Below are 15,067 nucleotides of genomic sequence, written 5' to 3'. Positions count from 1 at the left end.
GGCATACCTAGATATGTAGTCATATTACAAATTGTAGTAAATGTTTACAATTAATTTGTGTTTATAATTCAGTAGGTAGAATACTTAGATCCATTTATGGCAAAAGTTCCAGCACTATACATGCCTATGTGCTCTGGTACACAACAACACAGTAATTACACCTCACCATCAACAAAGCAAGTAAAAACAATTATTTTAAGACACCCGTGACAAACAGGGTAGGGCTATTCAGGACAATACTATGGTATGGCTTAGTATAGACTCGGAATGTGAGATCTACCTACATAAAACCAAAATGATACACCACAAAAGCGTTTTCTCCTTTGAGATCTAACTACTATACTTTGCTGGGTTTAACAGAACTGATGAGGTCGTTATATGAAGCATCTGAATTTCATACTTAACAGCTGGAATTCAGCAGAAGGCTTGACATTCAAAGAGCCTAAGAAAAATGTATCTAATCATATCGTTTAAGAAACATTTACTTTGCACACATATATAAGGAGGCAGTTCAGAATTCGATGTTCAGGACAGGGCTGTTGTTTTCTTGTTAGGTCAAATGTTCCGAAGTGCACTAGCAGTGCAAACCTGCTCAGCTTAGACATTATTTTCAGAAAAATCAAAAGATGGGATTTAGCAGCTAAAGTCTTGAATAAAAGGAGTTTCATGCCAACTGATAATTTCTTCAAATTATTAAAATTCCAGAATTCCATTTGAGTTGGACAAATTAATAGATATTAAAAGCACTATGCAATTAACCAGTTAATTAACTATGACACTTTCTAACAAGATACACTGTAATTTCAGAATGCCGCAGCAAGAATTAGAGTAGCTCTTCCTCAGCAGTGATGATTTCTCTTAGGTTTAACATGAAAAAGACAGATATCCCAATTGACAAATTTGAACACTTCAGCTCAAAGGCATTAACACAAAAGAGGTCACATTTCTGTGCCTAAAGGTTTAGCTTTGCAAAAACTTCAAGGTGTTTCCTGGTTCCTCTCTCCCCACACCAGTTAAAATCCCCTTCTAGTAAAATATTCATGTTCCTTCACATACCTCATCATCTGAGCTGATATAGCTTCCAGAAATATTTTTATCCAAGTATATTTTTGAAGTGGTTTGTTGCAGAAAGTCTGAGATCCTCTGTACAAGAAAGTCTCTGTCTTTCAAGTTGGCAAAGAGGAACGTCATTCTGTTTTTCGTGCTGATTGACAGTGGGCTGGGCAGCACACTGGAGCTGTCTGCCTTTTCCACTATTGTCACCTAGGGAGAAACAGTTGCTACAGCTTAAGATCTTTAGTTAATCAAGATGCTTGGTCTAAGAAATCATCTTAATACAATAAATCCATGCTCCTTCCACCCTTATATCTAATTCCTATGGACACCTCTTTGCCAGAAAACATGGTTTGCATACAAGGTCTTACAAGCCTGAAAGACGAAAGCTTTCATCCTTCAAACAACTGGCTTCAGTACATTTTCCACCAAAACTCCCCTGCACTACTCAGTTGATTTTCCTCAGGCTGTATTTTAAAAGAATCAGTAAAACAAAATTTCATCTGTGGGATACAAATCTTTTTTGTAGGACTTCCAAATCCCTCTCCTGCTTCCTAACATCATCAGCACAGGCTGAATCCACAAAAACCATTACCTACCTTTTACTGCCAATACATATGAATAAACCATTTTTGACATGACGCTCCTGTACAACTGTATTATAGTTGTATTCTGTGAAAACAGTTGCACAGTGTTATTTTAACTGTATTTTCACAGTACACAGAAACTTGCAACAAAGGGAAACTAACCCCATGTCTTCCCTTACAAAGGAAAATAATCTAACCCTGTGAGGTAGAGGCTTCTGTTCGGCCTTCAATTGTTAGGGAAGTGGTCACTGATCTAACTGAACTCCAAACTGTGAACAGTACTCATACCACAATCTACTGAGTACAGGGAACGAGTTCCCTGAGATTTTGGTAAAGCACATTAACACAAAGAAATCTCAGGGATAAGTTATACACTGTCGATGAATTATATTAAGAGTTGTGTGTCCTAAACGTTACCACTATTAGCCTTAAAAACATATCAATCCATCAAGTTTGTGCAGTTCATACATTGAACAAAACACTTTTATGACTTTAGATGATTTCTTAGGTAATGAAAACTGACTTACTGCCTTCAGAATAGAAAGTGGCACATTTAATTTTGCTAGGACTTTTACTTTTGCTCCTTTAACCCTTTTTAAAACAGGAATCAATGGTAAGATGTGAGTGCTATAATATTAATAGCTCTCTAGCTAAATGGATAGGGTAACCATTTTTCATGCATTCTCTTTGAAGACTTAAAGACTGCAGTGCACCACTCAGGTGCTAAACCATTTCTCTGTTCTCCCCACCTCCCTTTATTCTTCTGTTAACAACAAATCTACTAGTTATTCATTAACTTAAAGGACTTCACTAATAGCGTATTGAAGTTAGCTTAAAAGTGTTCCCTGTGTTTTCTGTTCCATTTAAAAACTGTTTGAGCGCAATCAGCACAAAAGACAGACAAGTTCTAAAGGCACAGGACAGACACTATTAAAGCAAGCTTAATTATAGCTCTGCTATAATGAGAGCTGATATCCACTTATTTCCTATTCAATAGAGACACACATATCTGAAGTGCTTTGTCTTGGAGAGGGCACCTGCTGTAGGTACAGTAAGCAGTGCACTGAAAAACAGTGAAAAACACTGAAAGCCACTGAAAAACATCTGTCCCCATCATAATTTCTGAATCAATGCTTTGCTATTGTCTCATCTGTCAAAACACCTCCAGGATATTACAGAACACTGGAACTAACTTAGGGTCTAACCCAAAGCTTTAATTAAATAGAAAGCTTTGCTTTAATTACTAATGGTACTGATCTGTTGTTCTGAGGACTGGCACTACCCCCTGGTTTACTATTCTCCTTGCTGGTGCTGAGACTTAAAGCTGTTCATAAAGAAGCACTTATTCCTTCAGCTACTTCTGTCTCTTCAAGCTTTAAAGCTGCTCCGAATCCTGTGCTGCTGTGACTGTGGTTATCAAAAGCAGTTGCTGAATCTGCATCCAGGAAAAGAGGTCCTGTTAAATGAAGACTTTGCTCTCCTCCTCCACCACTTTACCTGCAGGACTGCCATTCCCTTTGCTTTCCAGACAAACAGTGCAACCATAGTCGAATGTCTCATCCCAAACAACCAAAGTCGTTGCAACAAGTTGCTGAGAAGCTGTACTTCAAAGTTTTTTAACAAGTACCCGTTTTAATGATTTGTGGAGGAAAACAGTGCCTTGAAATATTCTGTGGTTCTTCAGTCAAGACAAACTGTCCTTGGTTACATCAGCTTTGCTACTACTTCCAAAACTTTCTTAACAAAGTTTTCCATTAACCTACAAATCAAGTCAACCACAAAAAAACTCCCCAACATAATTATTTTTTATTGCATCAAACATACTCTCCATACCGAACATCTGGTTTAAGTAACCAGCTTTAAAAAGGAAAACACACCAATTTGAAAAATGCTGACAAAATATTTTCCACATACAAGAATAAACAATGGCAAGTCTGTGTGAAGAGGCAATTCAAAACTTTAGGATTATGAATCTTTTTACATCTGACAAAAGCAAATCTTAACTGATAAGATTCTTTAACAGAATTTCCACTCATCAATCTGGGAAATTTCACCCTCCACTCCTCCCTATGAGGCACAAAACATGGAAAATTGGGCTGTAAATCAGAATACAAGTTATGAGAGAGGAAGAACTCAGAGAGTTATGAAACTGATGGAAAAAACTCCATGTGAATTTTAGTAGTAGGAACTGAGAACTAAGATACACAGTCATTAAATATTACTTAGAACACATCAGAATGGCATGCTCACAAGAGATTAAAAGCATGAAAATAGGCTTTTCTCCAAAAAAATCAACAAAAATAAACAAATAAAAAATAAATAATAATAAAAAGACTCCACCAAAATAAAAAAATTCAAAGCTAGGCTGAAATATCTAATAAGATATTGCTTTACTACTTGCCCTATAAATTTAAAAATACAAATAATTTACCTCTCGAAGAGGGATAATAAGGCTGCACAAGTTCTCTTCTTTACTAGTAAAGCAAATGTAGTTTGTAGAAACAAACATCTGACCCAAAATATGCATTTTGTTGAATGGAGTCCAAAGAGTACAGTCAGTGTGTCCATCTAATTTCTCATCCTTGGGAAGTCGGAACAATGCACGATATCTCTCGCTCTTTGCCCTGGCATCAAGATCCCTAAAAAACCCACAGAAAGATTTTCTTGTTTTAAGGAATATATAATACACTTTAAGATATATTTTATGCAAATCATTGCAAGCTACCTGCAACTCAGCTAAGCAAGGAGTGTACAGCAAAAAGGTGGAAATAATTTGCATATAGGGGAGGTATAGGCTTCACTTTTGGAAGGTTCTAAAACTACATGAAAAAAAAGTCTGCCATGAATGACTTAGACATTCATGCTGACTTCTCAGAGAGGAAAGACTGAGTGAGTTTTTCATATTCAGCCCTACTGTCTCAGAATATATACAGTGAATCCATTTTTTGCTAATAGTTATAAAAAATGCTTCTTTGAGGCTTATTTATTAACATGATGGAATCCTTAAGGTTAGAGTTTGTTAACAATTTCAAGACAGTCTTGATAATGCATTCAGTGCAAAACACTCAATAGTAAGGACAAACAAAAGTGATATAATGCATTTTGGATGTCACTAAGTAATGAGAAATATAAACAAGCACTGGCTATAATTCTGTACGGTACACTAACATGAACAACATATAAAGAAAAAATGTAAAAGAAACTAACAAGCTGAAGTATGATGTAAAAAAAGCAGAAAAATTTTCCAGGTAACTTTTCACCCCTTCAAATTTTATGTCAATTTTTGTATCACTGTTACCTAATTCTAGATAGAATTAATAACCTAGAGTAATTTCTCAATTCCAGCAATAAGACCAAGTATGAATGCTAGGCACATTTCTTAACAACACATAAATCACTTTATTACCTACCCCTACTGACATAAAATGGCCTTACAACAGATACCTAAATGCAGCCAGTGTCAGAAGATACACTAAAGAGCTTCTGAACAAACGAGCATTTGGCTCAAGTAACTTTATTTTTGCAACATGTTAGTATTCAAGTGTTTTCCCTTCCCTATTTCAACCAGATACCAAGTAATTATATTTAAATAATTACTCACATTTTGCCACTGCTGGAATCAACTATTCCTTTTGGAGTTACAGTAAATGGCAGCAACACTAGAAAACTTTTGGACAAAATCCTGCAAGTAAAAGGACTGAGGAGGAACAAATGAGTAAGAGCCAGTGATACCTACCGTTTTAGAGCAGATACTTTTTTGGGGGATTTCTTTTTCAGTTTGGGTAATGACCTGTCTTGTTCAAATCCTTCATTGTCCAAAAGCTGTCGCATAGCTATATTGGCAAGCTGTTCCATTAGTTTAAATGTCTCACTGATATTAAGGAATACTGAGAAGAAATGTTCACTTGACCTTGTGCTCACTTTGATCATATCAGGGAAGAGCAGTGTAGCATTCTTCTCAAGCTGAGTGATATCAACCCAACGGATAACTAACTTTGCTGAACAGAAGCAAACAAAAAAACAAGATTCAGTACAAAAGAGCATATTCAGGAGCTTTTAGCTTCTTCTTCCTGTAACATGCATTCAGCTGACTTTTTCTTGCATCTTGAAAAGTTGGGAGCACAGCATAAAGAGACCAAGTTTGTACAAACAAACCATTATCACCTGACAAGCAGCAGATAAAAGAGTTTAAATATCATTTACTTTATTTACAGAACACCACACAAGCATTACAAAGCTAGACGAGCTAACATGACTTATCATTGTCACTGTACTTGCTCAGACTCTGATGTCCTCTTTTCCTATGGAAGCAAAGAAACACAGTCTAAACACATCAGACAGGCTTGTGTTATTTTTACACAGTAAAAAGTTTCAAATATTACAGCCATGACAGAACCTTAGCTTTTCTTCCAACACCAATACAGGTGGTGTCCTTATAGCAGGGGCTAAATCCCAGGACTGATCCATTGCCCGTAACCAAATACTGCTGAATTGTTCACCTCTACTGTGCTTTGAATTAACTCTCTGTAGAGCAGACTGGTTGCAGCCACACTATGCAGTTCTTTATTCTGGGTCTCCTCTGAAACCTTTCTGATGCTCTGGTGTTGTACAAATGTAGCTGTGTCATTTAAGGTTGCAAAGTCTGCCAGAATAGTACTTGAGGATTGTGTAAGAGCAGAAGGAGCCAGAACTAGTGTGATCTTGTCCCTGTTCCCTTTCGGGCATAGCCCCTGAGGTGAACTATGTTTCTAGACAATGCCAGGTACTGTTTTACACAGAACTACTTTGAGAAAGACAAAACAAACAAGAGAACAAGCACACAGATAAGCACTGTGACAATCAGGGAATTCTCCCTGCTTCTCTTTTCCTCAGCAGTGTCTTTGTACCTTCAATGATCAGTACATGAACAGTAACAAACTACAGGAGATTTCCTAACAATTTTTAGATGCACAAATTACCATTCCACTGAAAACATACCTTCCCTGCCCATGAGGAAAGAGTAAAAGCAAAGGTGATTAATGCTGAGATACACCCAGCCCTGACGGGGAACCTTCCCCTTCCAGTAACTGCAGGAGTAGTAGTTCACTAATTTCTCTTCTTCTGGCATTCCAAACAGCTTGTGAAATTTCACTATGGCTTCCTTGAATTTTTCTGTGTCGTCGTCCTCTTTGATGCCGTTGATTTTGTTGTACTCAGCAATGATGCCCTGGTAGGGAATGGAAGAAGGACACATACTGTTAGTGGCCATGGCCTATCAGATATCCTAATTCCCATGGCTGGCTGGGCCACAGGCCACAACGGTTATTGCAATGCCAAGGAAGTCTTTCAGTCATTCTTTGGCTTATGTAGTTATTTACTTTATTCAAGGCTTTCTTTCTAATGACCTTACTCCCTACTGTGCATATGTCAAAAGCAACCAAACACCAACCCCTTGCCAGTACCTTGTTTTAAATTAACCAGCCTAACTCAAATACTCTTAACAGCTCAGTAAAGCACCTATGATCTGTAGTATTAAATGACTTCTGTGACCCCTCTTATTGGACCTTGAGCAAAGAAGAAGAGCAGAAGGGGGGAAAAAAAAGAAAAAAAACCAAAGAAATCTTCTATTAGATTAACTAATAGGATGGAAAAAAATTCCCATTTTCAGGTGCAGATGAAATTCATGAAATTTGAAGTGGCAACAGGTAAAAAGATGTTTTTTGATATCTCAAAGACTATGGTCCCTTCTGTTCTATACTGAAGCTCTACTTGATTAGCTTATTTTCCCAATCTTCTTTACAATCATCTCTACTGTCTTTTATATTAAAGTTATTAAATGGAAAGTGACATTTTGCCTTTAACTTGCTCCATACTTACGTGAAGGGCAGAGTATAAGACAGAGAAGCATCGTTCACATTTAGTATTTGTCCAACTCTAAGAAGTAACAATTTCCTTAAAGGATTATATTTCAAAACACAGATGTCCTCATGTATAAGGTATTTCCATGACCATCTATAGCCCTCATACCTGATTCACTGGTAAAACACAAGCAACTGTGGGATTCTTAAGAGAGCTGACTTACTATATGAAACATTAAAAGAGGAACGAGGCAAAGCCAGGGCTTTGAACACACACTCAGTAAATAGAGTAATTTTGCTTACAATCTTTTACCAAAGTGTTTATTTTTAGATAATTATTAGTACCGAAAAAGTACATTTTGCCAGTATGGCTGTTATCTGTCCTATAAAGAGAAAAAGAAATTCTGAGAAAACCAACACCCCCACTTCCCACCAAGCAAACAAATCAATGAAACAGCAACCCTTAACACCTATATGAAGTGTAAATGCCAATAATACAGGATTTAGCTACACAGAAGAGGGGGAGGAGACATTATGAGTGCATTTAAAAAAATTGAAATTAAGCCTTGCAATGGAAAACAGTTGCACAGACTACTGTTAAAGTTTAAGACAGTCAACACTGCAATTGATTTTAGAACTTAAAAAGCTTTAAGCCCTGCCTATATATTTATATGGGTTTTTAAAAAATCCCACTGCTGTAGCTACATGCACTAATCCCAGTTTCCCTGATTTTTTCACACATGTTGCTACTTAGCATCTGGTATTCCATCAAAAAGGCAGAGCAGCCTAGGGACTACCAGCTCCAGTTTGTTTCAAATTCACATGAGTTTATCTTCCACAGTCATATTTATCATTAACAACATTTGTAGTAATAAATGCACTACCTGTATTTTTCCTCTAACAAATGTGTTTATGTCATTCTCATTTTCAAAGATTGAAAGAGTTTGCAACAAATTCTGTTCCAGCCATTCCCAGTGTTCAGTGATTTCCTTCCTCGAGCAACCTATATTAAAAAAAAAAGAACCAAACCAAACCAAAAATGAAAAAAGAAATAATTCATTAATGTCAATGTCCTTTTAAACATAAACAAAAAACTCCAAGAAAACTTGCCAGTAACTGGAGATGCAATATTTTACTAGATGCTGTCCTTCTGGAAATTCCAAAATTTTCTCACATTGTATTTAATTTAACAACTCCAATGAAGGCAACAGAATGCAACATTCTGGGCAACTTCTAGGGGAATGTCACAATTCTGGTGGAGCACAGATACATAAATCACATTGCAGAACAGCCTGCTTATGTAATCAATATTTCAGAATCAAAAATGATTGCCACTGCTGCTTCTCCTTAAAACTACTGGATGCAACCAGACCTTTCTGGAACTCAGGAGGTGATCTGAACACTATTTTATTTCTTGTTGGCTTTTACACTGCTGTAAAAAGCAATGATGAAATGCATGAGCTATGTATATAAAACTAAACTGTCATCAGAAAAATTGCTTAGCTCATAAGAGCAGTGACAAGCAGTGCAGACGCTATCATGATGAACTGTTTCTTAAAGCTGTCTCCTTCTGGTTTGTGGTTCATGAATTATTTTTCATCACTTCTTCTGAAACTGCTTTGTTTGATTATTCTCAACCCGTAACAATACATTTCTTTTTTCCCACTGCTTTTTGTCTCCATTATCTTACTATTTACTCTCCCAGTCTCCTCTACAGCAGATCATGCAATCAGCCCAAAACCTACACCCCAGTTCTCAACAATTCATCATCACAGGATAGGTCTTTCTCTTTGATTTGTTTACTCAGGATTAAAATACACATTTGCTGCAATGTTTTAAACTACAGGTTATTTTATCTCTGTTACTGGAAAGTTTTTGCCTATCTTAGCGTATCAAAAGTATTCACCATTTTGCCATCATTGGCCTCCTAGGAAAATTAAGCTCTTCCCTGGCTCTTAGGGAAGGGGAAAACACCCAATTTAACAGTTAAAACACTGCAATTCGAAATGTCTGACTGGAAATAAAAATGAAAATCACTACAACATAGCAACTTGCATGAAAATGCATATAATTACCATTACCACAAAAACCCTACAGCAGTTCTATACCTGAAAAACACACAAGCCACTGTAAGAATGACAGATTTTATAGGTGGAGAAGGATCTAAAAAAGTTGTTAATTTCCAAACAGAATTTACATATACCACAGTTTTTGCCTTAAACTGAGCACTAGCAGACTGGGAGGGACACTGGCATGGGAGACAGCAGGGCTACTACAATATGAAAGGCTGATTGTGTACAACACTTTGCATTCCTAGCTTATCAGTATGCTTAAAATTGTTCTTCCAAAGTAACTAATAACAATTCTCCTGTATAATTCAATAGACAGAACTCTAAGCTGTGACACCTTTAACCCAACACTGCACTGGAGATAGGGCTGTTAACAAGACTTCTTTCCAGAGCTATAAGGCTTCAGATCTACCAGCCAGAATTCTCATATGTCCTAGATCGGTAGAGTTAATATCCATGAAAATTCACATCGACATCTAATTATAAACAAATCTGTCTAAACAGTCATTTTAGAGCAGACAAACCCCCTTGGATTACTTTCACCCTCAGAATAGTCTTGTACTGAGCAAGACCAAATGTCATAAACAAATCATGAAACAATCACATTTCTTCAAGTCACTCTGTACAGCTACCTACTGAAGATTATTTCTTTATTGAAGGCAGAGAAAAAGACAAATTTCTGTAAAAATAAGAGATTAGAAGTACCAAATAACCAGCAGTCTACCCTTAGGGAACAGGGAGGGATAATGCAGGACAAAATCAGAGTTGCATAGCTAAATGCAGCCAAAGCCCTTAGTAACCCGTATAATTTTAACAACCCTTGATCAGTTCAGAAAGAATTGCTTTAGTTGCAAATTCATAAAATAACCACAGCGCAGAACCTTAGGGAGCACTGGGCTGGTCAGCTTCAAAGTTGTATAAAAAGATTATTTGCTCTCCGTAAAATTTTACCTCCCTGTAAGATCCACACTACTCCCCTCAGGTGACAAGACTATGCTAATGCAGTCTCTTAATTTAATGAAAACAACTAAGCCATCAACCAGGTATTAGGAGACTAAAAGTTCAAGGAACACTCCACAAAATGGAATCAGAGATATATACATTAACTACATTAGCAACTTCAATCAAGGCTAAGATTCATAATTGAAGAGCATGTTTATTAATACTAGCTTAAATTTAGAGCACTGTACTTCTACATAAAACCCACAATATCTTTCTCAGAAGAGAAACAAAATTCTTACAGTTCAGCAGCATCATAAATTTCTACATGTATGGTACATTTATTTATTCTGGGGCTATAACTCATAACTCTGCTTTCCATTTTATGTCCCTGCTTGAGGACACACTGTAGGTATAAAACTACAGTCATTATCTATAGGTGTCATGCAAAAAAACCTAAAGAGAAGTCACATGGCCTATTTCCAAAGTCTTAAAAATAAATTCTGAATATATGCATTGTATAAGGGTCTTTGAAGAAACACTATTTTGTTGAGAGCTTTGTGATGCGCTATTTTCTTTGGAAGGGAGTCTGCAAACAACAAGAAAACTTGTGTCCTCAGCTGCCCCCTTTCAAGTTTATGGGATGGAGGTGGTTACTAATTGCTGTGCACTGACATCTGGATGAAAATAAATAAACATACAAGCAAGTACTTTTACCCTTCTTTCTCTTCTGAGATCCATGGAAAGCTGACATGCATTACATATGGTCACAGCAGAGTAGATGACAGTACAAAGCATGCCATTAAATGCAGATTTGGGAACAACCTTCTTAATACTGACAACTTCATTAATATCTGGTTTTAGTATTAGTTGTCACTAAGGGTAAATTATGTTATTTTTATTTTTAAATCTTCAGGGAGTTGGTATTAACGGGTGTAGAAGGGAAAAAGATTGTTTGAAGTGATGCCTTCTTTCAGGTCTGATACTACCAAAAATAGTATAAAATACTTGCTCTAATAAGAGCTATTAGCAAAACTTCTGATTGGATTCAGAACGCGATACTTTGATATCAGCTTGTCAGACACAGAAATCATATGCTCCTAAGAACAGAGCCTGCTTTGAACAAAAATTATTAGATCTATAGCAAACCTTCATCTATTCCTCCTTCTCTTCCCTTTCCAAGAGGGTATTTGTCTGGAGGAAAAGTCATCCAAATAATCTAAATGTCAAATTTTATTGGGAGAACAGGCACTAATGAAGTGGCACAGTTAGGCCAGAAGAAGCAATAGCTTCATTAACCAGCATTTTTGAATGTCAGGCAGCACTGAGGGTGCTGGAGGTTACCAGGCCATTAAAGAGATGATAGGTATGTATGCACTTCTCATTTGTTCTCTCTTCTCAATTTTCTTCAAATGAACAGAATTTTGGCTGTTGCCAAAAATGTTGTTGCCAGTGGAACTTTTGAGCTGGAGGAGCTGCACTGAAAAGTTTCCATTTGCTAAGACTGAAAAGCAATACTATCAAACCAATGATCTGACCTGACAAGCTTGGCTAGTAAAAGCTAAATGACCTGGATCTTCTGCATTTAACTCCAAACACTATTTTCAGAGACAGCAGACAAAACCAAAGACTAACTCCATTCTGTTTTATGCTACCTGCAATAGGTACCTGACCACAGAAATAAGCATTTAGTACAGGATCTGATACATGTGAAAATCCTATTTGATGTACAAAAATATCAACTCAATTGTTTTCACTACTATAATGACAAAATGAGCTCTCTTACTGCTAGATCTGTCCAAGCTGGAGCATTAAAGACCAAAACTCTTGAGTTATTCCATCTCTGTAAGAACATACACTTCTGTAGTTAACTTTAACTTAGCTACCACCTTGCTGAATTCTAAGTATGTTATATTTAGAAAGACCATACACTGCCTGAAATAAACATCCAGGAGGTAGGGCATCCCAGGGATCTAGATGGTATTAACCTGCAGGAGAGAGAGGAAATGTCACACTGCTTGCTATTTAGTATTCACGTGAGTGCTGGGGCTGCACTTTCTTCCTGGTTACCATTGCAAGGGAAGCCAGGTGCCCTGTCTGGGTAACTAGGTTGCTATAATCCAAGTACTCCTCCCAGCATCCTCTTTAGAGACACCCCATCACCCAGGAATGCTGCCATCACTTCAGAAGTGCTGCAGGAGTGAGACCCGGATATGGAGAAGAGCATGCAAGAAGGAGGAATGGGTACTGCTGGTTTGGGAACATCTTTGGGAGAAGAAAAGTGGGAAATAACAGATGTTTCTGTCCCGGCTCCATGGCCATTTCTAGTTTCATTCAGTCATTGTGCATAACACACCCCCCCGTGCTGGCATTCAAGGTCTGACTATCAGAAACTCTGGAGAATCCAAATTTTATCACTACAACAGGTTTTCATCCTGACCCATTTATTTGTCCTGAGATGACTGTGCTCAGCAGGAAGGATGCTCTCTTAGCTGTGACACAGTATCCGGGAAGAATAAAAATCCACATGTCAGTGTATTTGTCCTTACCACAGGCAATAGTCCAGTAGACCAAGGAGTCTGGTGCTTGGTAGAGGATTCGATATGGTGCCACTCTGGCACTGGAGTCCAACACGACGTCAAGAGTACCCACAAGGAGACCTATGGAAGAGGAAATTCTGATGAACGTACAGTGATGGAAAATCCAAGATCCCACAGGAGGGGGCTTTGCAGCCCCTCCCCATTCCATTTCACCTTCCACAGCAAAATGCAGATCTATATATTCATTCTCACGCTTGTAGTCTCACGTTGTAAAGAGGAAGAGTGATTTAACAGGGAAACATCTTCAGTTTAAACAGGACTTCAACTCTTTGATGTACATCAATGCTAGCACAAAGATGGGCAAATGAAGATGGGCAAAAGTTAGTTGTGTTATAAAATCATGTTTAAAAGTTATTTAGTTCTTTCCTGTGTTTCATATAGTGCTGGAGCCCTGAGCAGTAAAAAACCTACCAACTACAAACCCTCCTCCAACACCAACAAGAAACCCCAGACAATATACCCTATAAGGGTTCGAAACTCAAATGTCAGATAAGTAAAACTAAAGACTTCCAGCAAAAATAATTGTGTAACAGTCTGATTATTTAGGGTAGGAAGGATCAAAATGCCTCAGAGTCAAGCTATTTTTCAGATGAAAGGATACTGAGGAAAGACAAAGCCATACTGTTTTCCAGAAGTAGCTTTGAAAATTCTTTGCTCCTGAGGGAGCCACCAACAGCTCCATACCAAAAGCTACCAACAATTCTTAACTATATTTCCACATAGTCTAGATCCTATTTTTATAATAAACTACACATAAAACAAAACTCTAACCCCCCAAACTCTCTCCAAGAAGGACCTATTTATTTTCAAACTATGTAAAAGTTTTCCCCCTTTTCATCTCCACAAAGAATTTTCATCTCCCCTGCAGATGTCAGATTTAAACTCTCACGTTGAAAGTCTCAGCAGATTGTTTCAATTGTTTGAAAAAAAATTGAAATATATAAACAACAAATAGATGAACTTTCAGGGATTTTTTTTTGGTGGAAATATTTATTGGGGTAGAAATAAGGGGGTTTTTTTAAACAGCTGAAATAAACTGCATGCACCAAAAAAATTTTAAAACACTCCTGTTAAAAGCTCTCTTCTCCTTTCAAGTCCCATGTTTTCATCTTTTACTGTCATAGTTTTATTAGTTCCTCATTTTGCTCTGTCGTAACTCGTATACAGAATACTGCTTCCCTTGCTGTTTTTCTTTCAGATTTGTGCTGTGCATCATAAAGATATAAAAGCACTACCCTTTTTCCATCTCAGTAGGTCCCTCAAATCTGAACTGAAACTGATACTAAGAAATACCCCACCTATCAGTGATTTTGTATTTCCCCCATTCTATGTCTTTTATTCGTATTTTGTTTTATATAGATCTTCTCAGGTTGGATCAACTGTAATCTCTTTCTGCTCAATAAATTAACATGCACCACTTCTTAATCCAAGAATTCTGAAACACATGAGAAACAACTTGGGCACAACATCAGGCCATTAGTAAGGTATGCTACAAAGCTGTCTGATAATTATAAGATCCAAACATAAAATATGTAAAATATCCCAATGTACATAAGTCTCACTAGCTTTAGTTGCCCCTCATCTCTCACACATTCTGATTACTGGTTGTACACTGACAAGCTGCCTCTGAACAATTCTCCACCAGCCCTTCTAGATACACCCTGGCTCCTTCCAAACTCAGGAGAATGAAGTAGGTTAAAATGTACCTTTAATTATTTTTTTCTCTCCGAGTTTCACAAATGCAGTATGGGCCTGGCCCAGAAGACACATGTCACTTCAACCAAGGGCAAAATCCTCAAACACTTAAAGCTGCCAGTACGGCTCAACTGGAGTGGGAACTAAGCCAGACACTACACTTTGTTCATCATCTGGGTTTGCTGCAAATACAGCAGGAATATTTTCTTTGTGCTTTTCAACTTCACATGACTACTGACAGTAATAAAGATGCAATAGGCATGATGTAATATCTAAATAAAGTTGTA

At 37.3% G+C, this 15,067-nt stretch overlaps 1 protein-coding gene across 2 annotated transcripts in view; it reads right to left on the bottom strand.

Moving 5' to 3' along the window:
* Positions 1–15,067, bottom strand: part of TBC1D9 (TBC1 domain family member 9) — a 48,461-nt gene that overhangs the window by 21,193 nt on the left and 12,201 nt on the right. For both annotated transcript variants that reach the window (XM_042051930.1, XM_042051931.1), the window contains exons 2-7: positions 13,035–13,145; positions 8,362–8,480; positions 6,618–6,846; positions 5,377–5,638; positions 4,072–4,279; positions 1,057–1,263 (exon numbers count right to left, since the gene is read on the bottom strand). In XM_042051930.1, coding sequence (XP_041907864.1) covers positions 1,057–1,263; positions 4,072–4,279; positions 5,377–5,638; positions 6,618–6,846; positions 8,362–8,480; positions 13,035–13,145 — 1,136 coding nt within the window. The remainder of the gene's footprint in view (positions 1–1,056; positions 1,264–4,071; positions 4,280–5,376; positions 5,639–6,617; positions 6,847–8,361; positions 8,481–13,034; positions 13,146–15,067) is intronic.

Source organism: Corvus kubaryi, unplaced genomic scaffold, assembly GCF_017639235.1.
Source record: "Corvus kubaryi isolate FWS band 111438036 unplaced genomic scaffold, C.kubaryi_AGA036_p1.0 77, whole genome shotgun sequence".
Classification (NCBI taxonomy): Eukaryota; Metazoa; Chordata; class Aves; order Passeriformes; family Corvidae; genus Corvus; species Corvus kubaryi.
This window is presented reverse-complemented; position numbering and strand designations above follow the sequence as displayed.